We start from the raw sequence: 19,097 nt of genomic DNA, 5'->3' as shown, positions 1-19,097 counted from the left end.
AGAGACTAATGTTGTGTTTTTATTTATACACATTTTTTCTAAATATATAACATTAATTATGATAATGATAATGTCATTCCAAAGGGTTGGTGAAAATGACATGCCAAAGCATTGGTGAAAATGACATGCCAAAGCATTGGTGAAAATGACATGTCAAAGCATTGATGTAAATGACATGCTTTGGATCCAAAAATTAATAGCATCTTTTCGGGTCCACGCTCATATAAAATTCATCGATGAAGATGCTAAAAGTATGACATGCCAGATCACTTGCACCCATGATTGAATTGCATATTTGGTATCGAACATTTTGCTGGGATTTTGTTGTTATTTTCGGGAAGAATTGTGGTCTTCTATGATAAGACCTATAGTCTTTAACAAGACGACTTTTATGAGAAGATATTGAGATCTTCAATGAGAAGAATTTGAAGTCTTATGTGAAAAGATTTAAAACTTTGAGGGTTTTCATCAGGCGGCCTTAAAGTATTCTATGGGAATACCTTGAGGTCTTCTATGACATGAAATATAGGCCTTCTATGAGATGACCTTGAGGTCTTCTATGAGAAAAAGGCCTTCTATGAGTTGACTTGAAGTTGTCTATGAGAAGACAATGAGGTTTTCTGTGATAATATTTGTGGTAATTTGCGACAAGCATTTTGGTTTTCTATGAAGAGACCTACAGTCTGCTAAAAGAAGTCCTTAAAGATTTTATGAGAAGACATTTTGCCCTTCAATTATAAGACCTTGAAATTTTCAATAAGAGTATCTCGAAGTCTTCTATGAGTATACCCTGAATTCTTTTATGAGAATACCCTGAATTTTTCTATTTAAAGACCATTTAGTCTTCTATGACAAGACCATTATGAGACGATTTTGGCGTATTCTATGAGAAGACTACGATGGGTTTTATGAGAGAAATTTGAGGTGTTCTATGAAAAGACTTAGAAGTTTTTTTATGAGAAAATTTTGAGATTTTCTTTGAGAATACCGTATGATCTTCTCATAAATTCCGATATTTGAAATTCCCAGTACAATAGAACATCTTAAATGTGAACATCTTAAATGTGAATCGCATAAATTCCCCATCACCTTTCACACTACCCGCCGTATTTTGGATACACAGCAAAATCATGGACCATTCTAACAGAGCGCAACAAACTAAACCTAAGCAAAATAAGAGCAATCAAGAGGCGGCAGTTAGATTTTATGGTGAGCACACAGCATACAAACGAATGCTGCTCTGTGAAAAAGTGGTAGCACCAAGCAGCAACAGTACGTGGGGAGCCAGCCGTGAGTAATGGATGTTGGTGGTGGTAGACAAAAGTCAGTCGTTAACGTCGGTAGCAATCGTTGTCCGTCGTCGTCATCATCATCCATAGTCATTGAAGAGGCATTTCGAAGGTTTTTTCGTTTCAGACTCAGCATTCGCGTACGGAATTCTTTCGAGTTGGCAGCACACAATTTTTTTGCTGTGCCACTCAGGCCGTCGTGCGTTTTATTCTGTGTGTTTTGTGTATCGGTACCAATACAACTACCACTAAATACTTACCAAAGGCTTGTTCAGTGGTACCAGGCCAGTAACCAATAATCGTAACACCGTGTCACCATGCCAAAAACTGCAATAAAATTCACATTCATACCTTGGCGACAATCAAAGAAGAAACGGTGCAAAAGAAAAACAAAAACTACTCAACATTCAATTGGAAAAAATTGTTGAAACTGTGACCAAAAACGCGCGGGATATTTTTTATGTTGGTAACAACTTGTATTTGTTGCACTATCAGAAAACGGTAATTTTAACCATAGTGGCCAAAAGTAACTTGGCAAGTTTTATATTGTCCTGCCCAAGAAGTGAAGAAGAAAAAATAAAGGGCACCAATGTTTAGTGTTTTGCAAATATTTTCGCGAACAAGATCTTGCCACCATAAGCAACCACCAATCAAACCGACCAGTTGCAAAAATAATCAACGATCAGTACGTAAGCATTACGCGGGCCTAAACAAATAAACTTAACATTCTAAACGCGCGATTACAGTGTTCAGTGTGCATTTAGTGGTTGCTTCTTCTCTCTATAGGTGACCAATTTTATGGCATTTTTGTCGATCAAGAAAATTGTTTTTGCGTTACAATATTGCGGTGAAAAAAAGAGAAGAAGTAGAAAAAAGCCGGCCCCTTTAATAATTACAACATTCTTACAACGTTTAATGTGAAAACTTGCAAAAAAGTGGAAATAATTTCGGGGTTGTCTTTATTGACGACGCGTGTAAACATGAAATGGCAATAAAGAAGGTGTACCACGATCATCCATCAATTCTTCGTCGTTCTTCAAAATAAGTGTTATTAGTGGTCAAGAGTGCAAAAAACGACCTTTAATAAACGAAAGTGAAAATTGCAAAGGTGAATATTAAGTGAAAGATAAAGATAATAACCGATAAAAACGTGTTTTCTCAACGAAACAAAAAATGATAACAAAATACAAGAATGAAACGAAATCAAAAAGATACATATTTGAATTGTGATTTTGAAAGAAAGTTTGAAATCTGAAAATAAATGCTTAAATGGAATTTACGAAGATATTTTAAAACGCCAAAGCACATTCTGATTTCGAAACATGTAGAAAAAGTATCAGTCGGCTTGGCCATCAGACAGTGACATAAAGAAAATAAATTAATCCAATATGAGATGTTTATTCCCAACACAAATAATTTATTCCTGCAGTCTATAAAATAGATTTTAAATTAAGAATTTTCTGTTTCTTATAAACCTTTTCCTCTGCATAATTTTATTTTCAAAAACCATTCCATAATTTTTATAGACGTCGCCTGACAACGACAATATTTCGCAATCCTGCAATCACATAAAGTGAGGCTTTTATTTATGGACCGATCAAACACCGGCTATGCAACAGAAATTATTTTTTCCCAAAATATCTTTTTTATGGAGTATTTCAGAGTTTTAAGGCGTTTTCTTGGAAGAATCAATTTGCGCGCAAACATATATAGGAGGTTTTGGATCTTTTGAAAAATTGCCCAATGTAAATCGGGACTTACTTACTTAGATAGCCCATTACAGAACATTTGTTCCATAGACCGAACTAAGAAAAGATCTCCAATTCTCTCTGTTTAGTGCTTCGCTTTCTGGAATACCGCGCCTTGTCATCTCTTCATCCACTTGTTTGCGCCATCTATTCTTTGACCTGCCAATTCTGCGTGCACCGCCATGTGGCTTGTATTTGTATTTTTTAGCGGTTTCATCATCGCTCATTCTTATTATATGGCCTAGCCAACGCAATCGCTGCATCTCGATAAGTTTAACTATATTGATGTCCTTGTATAGCAGATACAGCTCGTGGTTCATACGACGTCGATATTCACCGTCAACGCAGATCGGTCCGTAGATATTTCGAAGAATTTTTCTCTCAAACACGCCAAGCACTGCCTTATCTGCTTGCGCAAGTACCCAGGCTTCGGAACCATACATCAGCACGGGTAGTATCAGTGTTTTGTAAAGCGTTATTTTTGTTTGACGAGTTGTGGCTTCGTTTTTGAAGTGCTTACTTAAGCCAAAGTAACATAAATCGACTAAGGCAAGGATAAATCGACGCATAGAGAATGATGTTTTCTTGTTATGGAGTCCACGGTGTGTCTTAACTAAATTAAAAAGAAAGGTGCTTACACCTGGGAAGTGTTTGCGGATTCTGAAACTACAATAATCATAGATGAGAAAAAACAAAAAACAAAACAAAATCGTCGGAATGATTTTCAAACAAATCGCGATCAAAGTTCACATTTTTAAGTGTTCTTTAGGTTTTCACGATTTTACTTGGAAACGGCAAGTCCTATCGTAATGAGACTAAAGAAAATGTTGTAGCAGTGAAAATTATCTACAAAATTGACCTATCTGGTATTTTCGTAGATTTTAGCATTTTTGAGATATAGAAGTTCAAATTGGGACAACACACAGACTGTATCGCCACCTTATAAAACAATGTCATGCACGATGAACCTTAACAAACTTTAAATGAAAATCGCTTACACCTGTAGTGGAATTCCGTGACTTATTTTTGGAGATACCTACAAATATCGGTAAAATAAAAATGCTTATAATTTCGGTAATTAACGAACATTTTCGGTAAGTTAACAACCAAAATAACGTTGTCGCTAAGTCCTACCGATATCAACATTGTGGTTAACTTTTAGTAATACTTTTCATTCATACATTTGCGTTTTAATTTTACCGAATTTTGTCGGTAACTGGAAAACTGAGTTACAGAATTCCACTACTGGGAAGTTTTTGTGGATTCGGAAACTGCAATGTTCATAGATATTTCTATATATTGAAAGGAAAAAACCAAAAGAAACAATTAAAACACAAAACAACACACCAATATAACATATTCACTAAAACGACCAGAGGGATCGTTAATATTTTTGACGTTACACACGGAAATACAAATATATGCAGCTGGCAACACTTTTTTGTAAACTTGGCACTATTTTGAATATTCTCCAAGAAAAATTGAGAGTGAGTGGCCTAGGAATGGCCTAGTTAGTAAAACTCGACTTCAATTTTGAGGATTTGCAAAAAGTAAACCACAAAAAAGTAATTTCTAGTACATTTTATGCAAATAATGTGTTCACATTTTTATGTAAGAGTAGTTAAAAACCCTTTAACTAAACTTTAATTTCGAAACAAATATTTCAGATATGTTGACGTTTTTAGCGACATTTTCAGACTGAATTAGCTGTAATTTGACATTTAGGGTTCCCATTGAGCTAGAAACTTAACCACCAAAAATTAGGGACATAGGTTCACGTTTTCTTATAGCCCCCATTTAGCTACATGTTCTGGCCGAATTAGCTAGTTTGGCATTTAGGGTTCTTAGTGATCAAGACATTTCTCCACCAAAAGTAATGGTCATAGGTCCACGCTTTGCTACAGCCCCCATATAGCGGTACCGCCCGATTTTAGCTATTTTAACGCTTTTAGCTACATTGTCAGACCGAATTAGCTATAATTTAACATTTAGGGTTTCCAATGACCAAGAAACTTAGGCATAGGTCCACGTTTTCTTGTAGCCCCCATATGATCTGGCCGAATCGGCTATAATTTGACACTTAGGGTTTCTAGTGGTCAAGTGACTTTCCCAGCTAAAATTGTGTGCATAGGTAATTTCACAAAAGAAAGAAAACTAATAATTTTTATATTAGCTCAGAGTATTTTATGGTGGAGGGTATAAAAAGTTCGGCACGGCCACTGCATAAAAAGTGTAGAAAGTAGTAAACGTTGTATAATAATGTAATTATTACACAAACATTGCAGAATGGACTTCTTTCATATCAATGAGTGAACCTCGATTCATATAAACTTAATGATACTCGTATGGGATCTACTCTTTATCGAGAAGTTTTACATGGCTCAAAAATTCAGGAAATGTCGTCAACATTACACTGAGGGGTATTTTACCACCGTTGAATATTTGATGTTGCCTGACCTGTCCCAGTCCCAAAGTTTTAATTTAGGCATTAAACGAATTACTTGTTATGGAGTCTACATTTATCCTCGCAGGAAGGTGCTTGCACATAAGAAAAAGGCAAACTATCAGTTTGCCTCGCCATTGACTTCTTTGACTTTGAGCTTCTTTGGAGAGTGATACTAACACATTTAGTAGGAGCATAGAGTTCTTAAGTACCAACACTGGCGAACATATTGCAATTTTCGACACCACTATTCAAAATCTTCGTGGCCGACATTTTGGGGCCGTAAGTTTTAATAAAAACAAATTTAGTTGATCGAACTTGACGTGCTTTTCCTCACAAAGTTGCTTGCAATATCATTCCACAAACTTCCTTTCACCGATTCGGGGAGATGAATCGATGGATCGAGTTTGTTCCCCTTAGAGTACAAATACAGACTGCCCCTTAGTATGCTATTATCTTTATTCCTTTTTCAAGTTTTCCATTATCATTTTATCTTTCAGTGGTGGTGAATCGTGCAGTTTAAACAGTATCGTGTTATTGGACACCGTCGGCAGTTCATGTCTGCAAAAATTTCCATCATCTTAGAGACTTCCTAGGATTAGACAAATGAATAACTTCTTCATTTCTTCCTCCTTTTTTACATTTTGATCCAAATTTCTAGTCAAAATGGGATTCCAAATAAGTTACATTAGTCATTACTTTTGGATTAAACTATACGGAATTGTATATTTTATACTACATATCGGTCCACGTTTTAATATAGGCCCCATAAAACGGTGCGTACCGATTTTCGGTATATTTTGCGGATTTTCGCTACATTTGTGGACCGAACTACCTGTAATTTCACATTTGAGGTTCCCAGTGGTCACAAAACATCTCCACCAAAAAGCGCCAACATTAGTCCATGTTTTGATATAGACCCCACATAACGGTGCCTCTCGATTTTCGTTATTTTGAGGGGTTGTTTGACGGAACTATCCGTCATTTGATATTCCCAACGGCCGCAAAACATTCTCACTAAAAATGTTCAATATAGTTCCACTGTTTGATAGAGCCCCATCTAAGCGTACCTCCCGATTTTCGGTATTTTGAGAATTTTAGCTGTATTTCTTGACCGAATTTGCTGTAATTTGATATTTGAACTTCCTATTCGTCACAACACTTCTCCACCTAAAGTTGTCAATATAGGTCCATGTTTTGGTGTAGGCCTCATATAACGGTACCAATTTGGCATTTTCGGATCCCTGCAGTCACAAAACTTTTCAACCAAAAATTTTTAACATACATAAGTCCACACGTTGATATAGCACCCATTTTAAGGTACCACCTGATTGAACACATTTTTTAGATTACGTAATTTAGGCATTTGGGGTATCCATGGTCGAAAAATTTTTGCAACTAAAATTGTGGACAGGAAAAGAAATCAAGATACAGTTCGCAATTTTTAAGATATAGCTTTGTAATTTGATATAGAAGTTTCTTTTACAACTATGACGTTTGGTGTTGCAAATGGGCTATGTCGGTCCATCTTTTGATATGGCCCCAATACAACGGTACCACCCGATTTTCAATAGTTTGAAGGTTTTAGCCTCAATATTCCACCAAAATGGCTGAAATTTGGTATTTGGTCTTCTTTTGGGGTATAAAACTTTCCCCCAGAAACTTGTCGGTACAGGTTTACCCCTTAGTATTGCCCCATAGAACGGTACCACACTATTTCCGGTATTTTAAAATTTTTGAACTCAATATTCTTCCGAAATGACTTCAATTTGGTATTTGGTCTTCATGTGGGGTTCCATATGAAACTTGTCAGTATAGGTCCACGCCTTCATATAGCCCCTATAGAACGGTACCTCCCGATTTTCGGTATCTTGAAGGTTGTGGCCTCAATATTTCACCGAAATTGCTGAAATTTGGTATTTGGTCTTCATTTGGGGTACTTAACGTTCCATATGAAATTTGTCGGTATAGGTCCACGCCTTCATATAGCCCCCATAGAACGTACCTCCCGATTTTCGGTGTTTTGATGGTTTCAGCCTCATTATCAAACCGAAATGGCTGAAATTTGGTACTTAGTTTTCATTGGGGGTATACAACTTTCTGCCAGAAATTTGTCGGTATAGGTCCACGGCTTCATATAGACCCCATAGAACGGTACCTTTCGATTTTCGGTATTTTGAAGGTTGTGACCACAGCAACCCACCGAAATGGCTGACATTTGGTGTTTAGTCTTTGTTGGAGGTAAAAGCCTTTCAGACTGAAATTCGGAATAGGTCCACGTTTCGATATAGCCCTCATAGAACTGTACCTCCCGATTTTCGTAATTGTGAAAGTTGTGACGTCAATATCCCACTGAAAGATTGAAATTTGTTATTTAGTCTTCCATGGGGTTATCAAATATTCCAGATGAGAATTATCAGTATTGGTCAGCGGGTTCCTATATCCCCATTAAAGCGTTCATGTTGATTTTAGGCATTTTGAAGGTTTTACTGAAATATCGGACATTTGATATTTAGTCTTCTTTGAGTCTAAAAACTTTACGCCAGAAATTTTTAGGTATAGATCGACGTTTTGTTATAGCCCCCATTGAACGGTACCTCCAAAATTTCGGTATTTTCAAGGCTAGCCACATTGTTTTACCGCACTTGCTGAAATTTGTTCCATTTTATTTGTGTAAAACTCGTGGTGGAGGGTATAACAAGTACGGCCTGACCGAACTTAACGCCGTTCTTACTTGTTACAGAAAAAAAATTGATAACGATCCATATTTTGATGCACGAAACACGGTAAATTTAATACTGCACTATGTGTATTCTTTATCACCTACATATATACCATTAATTAGCGTAATTTCGAATCTTCTGACTCGCGGTACTGGAATATGACAGAATATGTAACACAACCACATAAAAGGCATTTTTGTCGTTACTTACGGTCACAAAATCAAGACCGTAATGTATGTATTTACTCTCCCAAGTAATAAACCAAAAATAATTTCATCACTTGAAACCACTAATAAACGATGACAATTTGGATCTTTTTAATTTCTTTCAAATGTTTGATTGTCGCAAGTAAAATAATTTTTTAGAACTTTCAAATATTAATAAAACCAAAACATAAAATGTCACTTACAGTTTGTGCATTTACGCTTTTTGCTAAAAAGTAAAAAAGTGGGAAATAAATAAGTCGACAACAAAAGCCTCCAAAATATATTTTTGCAAATTTTCGCGGATTTTTCGTGATATCTACAAAATAAAGCTTGTCAGATGCATCCTTGGATAAATATAAACATTTTAGGACAAACGCGAAACAAATCGGTTATAAATTGGTCGAGTGTTTGATTAACGTACAAACGTCATTTCAGTTTTATATAATAGATTTGTTATTTTTCACTAATTAATGAATGAAAAGTGTATGCTTTCTTAGTGAGAAAACAATTACTTGAAAACTGTATTTGTTCGAAACATTCTGCACCACATAAGGAGAGTATAATAAATGAATATTTGATGATATTATATTAAAACTTCCGAAAAACTGAATGCTAAGTCGATCTACCTATGTGTGCGCGTGTGTGGGTCTGTCCATCTAATATTTGTAATAACGCTACAGATATTTTTTATCGGGTCGTTGGTTATAACACAAATGTTTTAAACACAGGGAAAATAATGGCATTGAGTGGCATAATGATGTTCACTCATTATTTCTTTCCACTATAAAAATTACTTCTAAAGCCTAAAAACTTATTATACCCAATAACACAATGTGTAAAGGACATTATAAGTTTTTTGCCCAAAATTCATGTAACTCCGCAAAATATTCGACAATAAAAATTGTATATTAAAAATTGTAATCAAACTCCAGGCAGCAATTACGTTTGAAATTTTTTATGGAGGGCGGACCAGAATACACTTCATTAGTTATTGGTGATGATCGCAAACACATAACTTGTTACCCGATTTTGTAGCCGCCCTGCAGGTTACTAATTTTGAATAAGCTTTGAGTTTTGTCAAAGAAGACGCTCGCAATGCTAGATGGAGACCACATAATATTTAGCGGGTTAAATGGACCACCCACACAAGTTACATTTGGAAGAGGACCTTGACCTTTCCGTTTATATTGATGAACGCTATCAGATAACATACATGGTTATTTTCTAATATACCACTATGCAACACAGAAAATGTAAACATCTTCTAGTATGCATTTTTTGAAAGTACATATTGAGGCTACTTTATAATCGACAAAAAGATGAAAGGTGACGATCTGCATTTCTTGGGTCTTTTCCAGGATTTGTCTCTAGGTAAATATTTGGTCAATGATGGATTTGCCCGGTCTAAAGCACTAAAGAATACTATCAGTATCAGTTACCAAATTACCTTGCTGGTCTCTACAGGAGGATGTACTTGTACCAAAGACATCAGTTTGATATTTCACTCTTGAATAGAATTTTCGGACTTCATTCTGACTCCTGTACATCTCGATTTTTTCACACTCCCGCTTTTCCATTTCTCTCTTTTTCCTGCGGAAAAGACGTTTCTCATCTCTCCATTTCTCCCTATACCTCTCTCGTGCGCTACACGTTGCTACGGATTTGAAAGAAGCCCTATATGCCGCATTTTTTTCTTCGGTAGCAGCACGACACTCCTGATCATACCATGGATTCCTTGGTGGAGGTCTCTGGTATCCAAGTATGGATTTTGCGGCTGTTTGCATGGAATGGACAATATTAACCCATTGCGCTGATATGTTATCAGGACGAGCGGTGCTTTCATTAAGCACTTGGGTCCGCTGAATGGAATATGCAGTGGCTATCTGTTGTGTTTACAGCTTACCTATATCCAACTTCCGGGATGTGTCTGTTCGTGCTTTATTTGCAACATTGAGAGGGGTACGTACCTTTGCTGCAACAAGGTAGTGGTCCGAGTCTATGTTTTCCCCTCGGAACGATCGTACACCCAACAAGCTCGATAAATGTCTTCCATCTATCACAACGTGATCAATTTGATCTATTGTTCTTTGATCTGGAGACAGCCGGTAATACAGTGTGTCACATTTAGGTGTTGTTGTGACGTTTTTCCCAATCCATCGTATTTCCTGTATGGCAGTAATATCGGCCTTGTACTTTTCAAGTACGTCTGTCAATGCGAAGACTGCACCTTCTCTATAACGAGTGCAATCATTCCAGGTGCAGATTCGCAAATCATGGTCCTTAAAACGTTTGCGGGGGTCGCTAACTTTAGAGGGGTTTGTTTTTCTTTTCTTTAGTTTTTTTTGTATGGTAGGCTGCTATTTTCTAGGGGAGAGTTACTAACCCTACGCCCAAACCCATGTGTTTAACGTTCTTATGGGTGAAAGCTCGGCACATGTTAGCTCACTACCTTTAACGGGTGTAAAAGGTGACACCATGTGGAGGTCAGTGTTCACTTAAGATGATAGAGGGACCAAGATAAATCCTGGGCTTTGCCATGTTAAAGCCGGTCAGGACCGTTCCTTGGTATCTTTCATCCCCTACGTGTACAAACACAAAAGACGAACAAAAACTTATCCTGTCATACAAACAAAACTCACCAAAATAGTTTTTTTAAAAAAACAGGATCTACTATCGAGAAAAGAGAATAATATTGTCTAGCTGACAAAAACTCTTGTTGAATTTGATAAAAACAATTGTTGGAGTTAGACATAAACGATTGTTAGAGACACAATACTACATAGGGAGGCTAACAATATTTTTACAATACATATTTTTCTCTTCGAATACTGTTGGATGAATCAAATTTTTTTCTCTGCGTGTAGTATATATTAAAATGATGAAGAACTTTTTGGATTTGACCAGAAGTAATATAATACCTTGAAATATTTGTCCTATCTCAATAGGTCGAGGATAGATAACAACCTAGCTTTGAACATCGTTCATCATAAATTGTAATGAAATTTTTAATTTAATTATGGACTTACAATTTTGGCTCTCATTTAAGATTTACCTCAGGGTGAATATTCATTTTATCCTGACTCTTGTATATCTCGTTTGGCCCAGGCGAAAAGACTTCCCTTTTTTTGTTGATAACTCACTGGGATGCTAAACTTCCGTATTGTATTAATGTAAAGGTGATAAGTTATACTTTCATTTTGTTTTAGAATACCCCCCATAAAGGCGGAGAATACAAACTATATTTTATTTTTTTCACAGAGTCGACCAAAGATGGACTCGATTTGGAGCATTTTTCATTACATCTTTAAAAATTTGTAGCTGTAGCGTTCGAATTTCTTCTACAATGTTGTCCCTAAGTTCTATGATTGTCTTTGGCTTGTTCACATACACACGCTCTTTCAAAAAACCCCAACGAAAATTATAAGGTGCTGTCAAATCTGGCGATAGCGCAATGCCAACAATTAATCTCTGATTAAATTTCTGTAATTCTGGTTATACCCTTAGCATTTAGGCTACGAGAGTAATATGCACTTTGATATGAAAAAAGTGATTTATTCATATAAGAGTTATATGAGTTTTAGGAAAACCCAAGGACCTTTTTTTAATTTTGGAAAAAAATTAAAATTACAAAAATTGTTAAAATATTTAAATTTATTTATTTTTTTTGTATTTTTATGGTGCTTGACCTTTTTTAAATACTTAAAACATATGAAAACCTCAAAACACGCCTATTTTGATGCAAAAGATAAAACAACTCAATTTTTTTACTTCGACCAAGGATTCCTCTGAAGCTACTATACCGAATTCGAATGTTTTTAATGCATCGGAGAGCTGATTATGTTATCTGTCAAACAAAAATTAAATAAAACAATTATAAAAATATCTCTATCCGTTTAAAAGGAACAGAGTTTTGACCAGGAAAAAAACGATTCTGAACCACTGTGTGGCCCTATTTTCGGTATTTTGAAGGTTGTGACTTCAATATCCCACCGAAATGGCTGATATTTGGTGTAAATTCTTCATTAGGGGAATAAAATTTTCCAACTAAAATTTGTGGGCATAGGTCCATGTTCACATGTAGCCCCATAGAACGGTCTTTCCCGATTTTCGGTATTTTGAAGGTTTCAGCGCCAAATGTATGTAGTTTGGTATTTAGTCCTCGAAGAGGTATATCACATTAAAAACAAGTAAGCAAAGGTTATAGTCGGACGGGGCCGACCATGTGATACCCTACATCACTACCCCTGGAAATTAGCTTCCTGCAAATCAAAATTCCTTTATGGAACAAATAAACTTATTGTAAGATATAACTTTGTGGATTCTGTCATCTTATCACATCAAGCATAAATAATAATATAATAATTGTTCCACAAATATCCCGTAAGACACAAAGGAGACTTCTCTCATTTCAATGAGTGCACCCCGATTCATATTTCCTGATATGGGGACCCTCACTTTGTCGCCAAGTCCGAACGACGTGCCCTAAGTTTTACATGACTGAAATACTCAGAAAATGTCGCCAACATTACTGAGGGGTATTTTCCCACCGTTGAAAATTTGAAGTTACCTGGCCGGGGAATCGATCAATGGTGGCAAAGTACCCCTTAGGAATTTTGACGACATTTTCTGAGTATTTCAGCCATGAAAAACTTCTCTACAAATGGTGTCTTAGTGCAAGCCGTTTGGACTTGGCGGTAAATTTTTGTATGTATAAATCCTAAAATTATACGCCAGGAGGAGGTTAGCGGGTGCCTTCACATTCACCAAAATTAATATTTAAAAAAAAAAAAGTTTATGGTAGCGACACCGAGTACGTTTTTAAAAAAGGTGGTCTTCATCATGAAAAGTGCAATACCGTTATTTTTTGAGGAAAGAATATACATAAGTAGTAGTATGAAAAGTGACGAAAGAAAGACAAAGAAATGGCAGATTTTTACAGTGGGTAGGGTAGTTCATTTTCTTAATAAAAAGTTAAAATTTTTAGTTACTACCCTTTTGTTGAACAGGTGCGATATGTATAAAAAATCCAATTGGACAATTAATACGCATGGGCTCCACGTAATTTGCAATAATGCACAAACTGGGAATTTCTCTGTCATGATAGAGACAATTTATAGCATGGGAGAAACATGTGGTTCTCTACAGAAAACCCATTTTATATTAGGCAGTAGACCCGTTATCTACCAAACTCATTATTGCACTCATTGTACCAGTGGAAAGGTCAGTCGTTCTTTTTTCCTATGTAAGCTACTTTGGCGGTATATGCCCTCCAGGAATTAAAATATGGACCAACTATAAAATGTTTATATTTTTCATACAAAAGTAATGGTCCATTTCACCCGCTAAATAAAATCAGATCATCATCCAAAATTGTAAACATCTTCTACGACCTAAAGTCTTACCTCGTGCAAAATTTCGTGACTATGGAGTTATAATTGCGACCCCTAGCGTGTTTATTATTACACTACAAAAAATAATTGGATATATAAGACTGTAACTCTGTTATCTTATCATGTACACCAACACACTTCGCATCAATACACTATAGGTAATTTGTACAGGTTTTTAGGCAAAAAGTCGATTTTTTTCCCTTTAAAAATCGCGAGTTTTCTAATTTGATTCGAAGAAAGAACATGACAAATTCTATGGATGTGCAATTTGTTTTCAAAAATATTCAAAACTAGCGGTATAATTCGAAGTTAAAATCAAAATTTCGAAGACAACATAAAAAATGTTAAAAAAGATTAAAACTCAGAGCAGAATTTAAACGCAATTTGTAAGAGTTTGGTAATAATTAAATACAAAGATATGATATTCAGTGGAATGTTTTAAGAAATAATTTTCATCAAAATGTTTGTTACAGCAGTGGAAATCGTCATATAGGATACAACCTAAGAATTATTTTTTGTACAAAATTATAGTTTTATATTATAGACTTTAACAAAATTGTCCAACTTTGTCCGAAATTCTGCTACCGGGAATATCTTCAGCAAAGGGTTCTGAATCAACTACATATGTAATTACCAAGGTGCGATTTTTTGCGTTTTTTGAGTTATATCACTTTTTTGAAGGTGCCTTCCTTGCAGAAAAATATATTTTTTTAATTTTTTGTTTGGTGAAGGAAATATTAAACACAAAAAAGCATCCGATTTGAACTAAAAAGACCTTTCCTTTAAAGAAATATTCACCATGTGTTCTAAAACTGTACAGACGTGTTGTGGTCAACATTTTTGTTAATTATAGCCGTAATACGAGTATGTTCTAACTAGGGATCATTATTGCGTGATTTATTTGGCCCTTTAAAAAATAATATTTATAAAAATCTTTTCGCGAATGATTATTTAAAACATATCAATGTTTATAAAAATCTTTTGACGGATCAGTACTTTAGTTCATTGTAACCGTTTTTCTTTTGTTTTAACCGCGTTCATTGGGTTGGAACGAATAAAATAAGTAAAATGAGAATAGGGGGTAGGAAAATGAAAAGTTGTTCGTTATATCCGGCGTTCGTTATAAACGTGTTCGTCTGCAAAATTCTTATTAAAGCCTACTTTTAAATATCATACGTTAAAATATTTGAAACGGTGCTTAAATTCGTCGCTATCCGCATGTGCTTTAAAGCGGGCCTGTAAATCCTAAAAATTGTAAAAAATTCTACTCGCGCGGTAACAATTTTTGTTTGGTATAATCGTGGTCGTTTTAAGAAGTTGAATGTGTGTACAAATATTAAGAACAATTCTTTTGAAACATAAAACTTTGTTCGCTATAAACGTAGTTTCTTATAACCGATGTTCGCTATATCCGAATTTTACGTTGTAATTCTTTGTTTTATATTACTTTTGCATATAAAGCAATAAAAATGTATAAAAAGCCCACATATCCACCGCTATTAATTTTTGCCTCAAAAACAGGCCAAATTACCTATAGTGCAATAGAAAGGCCAAAAGTTTCTTTTCCAAGTATAGATTGCTTACCCGGAATATGTCTTCCAAGAATAAAGGTATAAGCTGTATATTAAAAATTTTCAAAATTTTCACACAAAAGTTGTGGTCCATTTAACCCTCTAAATATTATCTGATCATCATCTCAAATTGCAAGCTTCTTCTTCGTCATATACCCTTACCTTATTTTAAATTTTGAGGCAATCGAACTATTATTGCTGCCTACAGAGCAGCTACAAAATTGGATAAAAATTATGTTTTTGGTCCATTTCACCCGCTAAATATTTCACGATCATCATGAATAACAATAGGTGTCTATTCTGGTCTGAACCCGATCTCCACGAAAATTTTCGTGACGATCGGCCTACAGTTTGAATACAATTTATAATGGACAGACGGACGGACACACATCTCAAAATCGCTTTATCTCGTCGAGATATGAAGATTGGTATACCACATTGGGGGTCTCAGACGAATATTTCGAGGTGTTACAAAATGGTGCAATGGTTAGCACGTCCGCCTTGCACTCAGAAGGTCTGCGGTTCGAATCCCATGCCAAGCAACATCAAATTGTCAACGGTGGCAAAATTCCCCCTCAGTAATGCTGGCGACATTTCCTGAGTATTTAAGCCATGAAAAACTTCTCTACAAGTGGTGTCGTAAGACACGCCGTTCGGACTCGGCAATAAAAAGTAGGTCCCATATCATTGAGCCAATATGAATCGGCGTGCACTCCTTGATATGAGAGAAGTCTCCCTTGTCCCATCTGGGATGTTTGTGGAACAATTATTATATTATTACATAAATTTTTACCAAAACAAACTTATAATACCCTTTCCACATAGTGGTGTAGGGTATAATTTAGCAAAACAAACGTATAATACCCTTTCCACATAGTGGTGTAGGGTATAAAAAGAATTTGCAGTATGGGACTACGTTTTCATGTAGCCCCCATAGAAGGGTTCCTCCCGATTTCCGGTATTTGAAAAGTTGTGGCCTCAACATCCAACCAAAATAGTTGGAATTTGGCATGGGGGGTATGAGATTTTACACTTGAAATTTGACGGTTTAGAACCACGTCTTCGAATAGCTCCCACCGATAAAACGGTAGTTTTGAGTAAAGGTCTAAACGTCCAGCCACCATAGAACGGTACCTTCCGATTTTTGGTATTTTGAAGATTCCGGCCCCAATTTCTAACCGAAATAGCTGAAATTTGGCATTTCGTCTTCATTGGGAGTATACAAATTTACTCTTGAAACTTGACGGTTTAGGCCCACGTCTTTATATAGCCCCCATAGAACGGTTGTCAGTGTTTTGAAAGTTCTAGCCACATTAATCAACCGAAATGAATGAACTTTTGTATTCAGTTTTCGTTGAAGTTACAACACTTTCCTTCAGAAATGTATCGTTGCAGGTAAACGTTTTGATACAGCCCCAATAGAATGGTTCTTCCGATTTTCGGGAGAACCATTCAAGCGGAATTACTGAAATTTTGTATTTATTTAGCCTCCGCTAGAGGTACAAAAGATTGTATCAGATAAAAAACACCTCTTGCAAAAATCAAACAGTATAGGTCCAAGTTTCGGTATGGTCCACATAAATGATTTTTTTAAAATTTTATTCACATTTTTCTACCAAATTTATTGTTTATTGGAATTTTGTGTTTCCAGAGGAATACTTACTCGCAAAAAAAACTATCAATATATTTACTTGTATACACAGATTTTAGTCCAGCACCCATAAACCGGTATTTTCCCGTACCTAAAATGGTGTTTTTTTCTCTCCAATTTTCGAATCGAGAGTTCTGTAATTTAATATTGATGTTCGGAGGATACAAATGATTAATTCGACAAATTGTTCATGTTTACGAAAGAACAGCGATAACGTCCCATGTGAGCTCTTTCAAAGGGTTTTGCTACATTTTCCTACTGAAGTGGACGTAACTTAGTATTGTGGAATTTCAATGGGTAGGACGCCACAGAAAATTAGCAATATAAAGTTATTATCATTAGTTACGATATTCTGCTCATCCAAGGAATAAGACTTAACGTACAGGGAGAGTTTGGAGAAATATACCGAAAAATACTTAAAATACCGTGGACAGATCGCATAAGGAATGACGAGGTACTAAGAAGAATGAATCAAGATCGCCAACTCCTTAAAACAGTTAAAACAAGAAAAGTGTCATACCTGGGACATATCATGAGAAATGATAAATATATTCTTCTGCAAAAAATTATCAAAGGATCAGTTGATGGAAGACCATGCAGAGGAAGAAAAGAGATTTTTTGGCTGAAAAATATTCTGACATGGACCGGACATCAAAATGAAAGAAGTTTATTGAATGCCGCCAAAAACAGATATCTATATTTATAAAAATCCATTTTTGTTAAACATAAGAAAAATTGTAAATCAACAAATAATCTGTAATTATTATATGATCGCATATATCCGAAACACGGATGCGCAAATAAAGAAGAAGAAGAGTTCGTTGTGAAGGGTTTGAAAAATTCAGCCCGGCCGTACTTAACGCCGTTCTAACATGTTTCTATTCTTTTTCAAAGTCTTATTCAATCCAATTAAAGATTTTATTTATTGCAACTATGTAAAGTGTCTTCATAAATTCCACACCAATTAATACGCATTAGAGCTATAAATAACAAATTATTGTAATAATAATTATTTATCTATTCACATGCAAAGAATTTAATAGTATCACTTAAAAACAAGACCTACTTAAAGTAGAACAAATGCAAAAAAAAAAATCAAATGGACGTGTAAATAAGCAATGCAATTTTTGCTGCAATACTAATTCTAAAATATTTTGCATTTTTATTTAAAGCAAATGCTAAAAGTAGCGGAAAACAAAACAATTAAAACAAACAGAAATGAATAGTAAATGAGCAGAGAAACATCAAGTGTGAAAAAGACCAGATCAAGTGCAAAAATAATCATAAAATAAAGCTTACCAGTGTGCAATATTGACAGCATTATTAAAAATACATATGAAAATAGTGAACAACTAAACAAGGTTACTGCAATAATCCACAATCAGTTTGTCCACGCCCAAAATTGTCTTTAAATGATTATGCATGGTACTTGGTATAAAGGACCGCAATTGGCTCATACACATCATCATAGTAGCAGCATCCCAACATCATCTAGTACCACACCCGAGTACCATCAATTTCGTTCGTATCCCTCATTTGTGGTCGCAGCGCCATATCACGAAAATCCCGTATCCTTTGACAAGACATTTCCAAGTGCTGCATCAACACCGCTGCTTGTCGAGGGTACCTATAATGGACCCGGTAGCATTGTTGCTGCTGTTGGTCCCAATCAATTAACTGTTCTCAGTCCAACAATAAAAATTGAACAAAACTATGGTGAAACGATAAATGGCGTTGAGGATTACGCATTAAATTTGGTCGATTGTTCGGTGGTGCCGGAAGCTGGACATTTTAAGGTGAGTACGAAAATCATGTTACGTTGTGTTACAATTAAATATAATAACAATTAATTTAGAAAATAATGGCGATATATTGCCAATTCGAAGGGTGTAAATAAATTATTGTATTGGGGATGGGTGATGATGGGTGATCTAATTGTCTTGTTGTAATTTTGAATAAATATTATTTATTCCAAATTGCAGCGAAATAAAAGAGTGTTGAATCAGTCATCCAACTTTTCTTTCCCAAAACTGGAAAATATGCTTGGACAAGTTTGGTTTCTTCAAACTTTATTAA

General features: G+C 35.4%; 1 protein-coding gene across 6 annotated transcripts in view; it reads left to right on the top strand.

Moving 5' to 3' along the window:
- rn (rotund) overlaps positions 1 to 19,097 on the top strand; it is a 464,377-nt gene that overhangs the window by 48,579 nt on the left and 396,701 nt on the right. For 2 of the 6 annotated variants that reach the window (XM_073987491.1, XM_073987469.1), the window contains exons 1-2: positions 1,272 to 2,397; positions 18,194 to 18,817. The exons of 2 other annotated variants lie outside the window; for them this stretch is intronic. In XM_073987491.1, the coding sequence (XP_073843592.1) occupies positions 18,434 to 18,817 (384 nt within the window). In that variant the 5' untranslated portion in view covers positions 1,272 to 2,397; positions 18,194 to 18,433. Of the gene's footprint in view, positions 1 to 1,199; positions 2,398 to 18,054; positions 18,818 to 19,097 lie in introns of those variants that run through there. 2 more of the 6 variants (XM_073987477.1, XM_073987485.1) reach the window with 2 other exon arrangements.

Source organism: Musca autumnalis, unplaced genomic scaffold, assembly GCF_047663935.1.
Source record: "Musca autumnalis isolate F117 unplaced genomic scaffold, ASM4766393v1 scaffold_1, whole genome shotgun sequence".
NCBI classification, from domain to species: domain Eukaryota; kingdom Metazoa; phylum Arthropoda; class Insecta; order Diptera; family Muscidae; genus Musca; species Musca autumnalis.
Note: the sequence above shows the minus strand (reverse complement) of the source record. Positions and strands in the feature narration are given on the sequence as shown.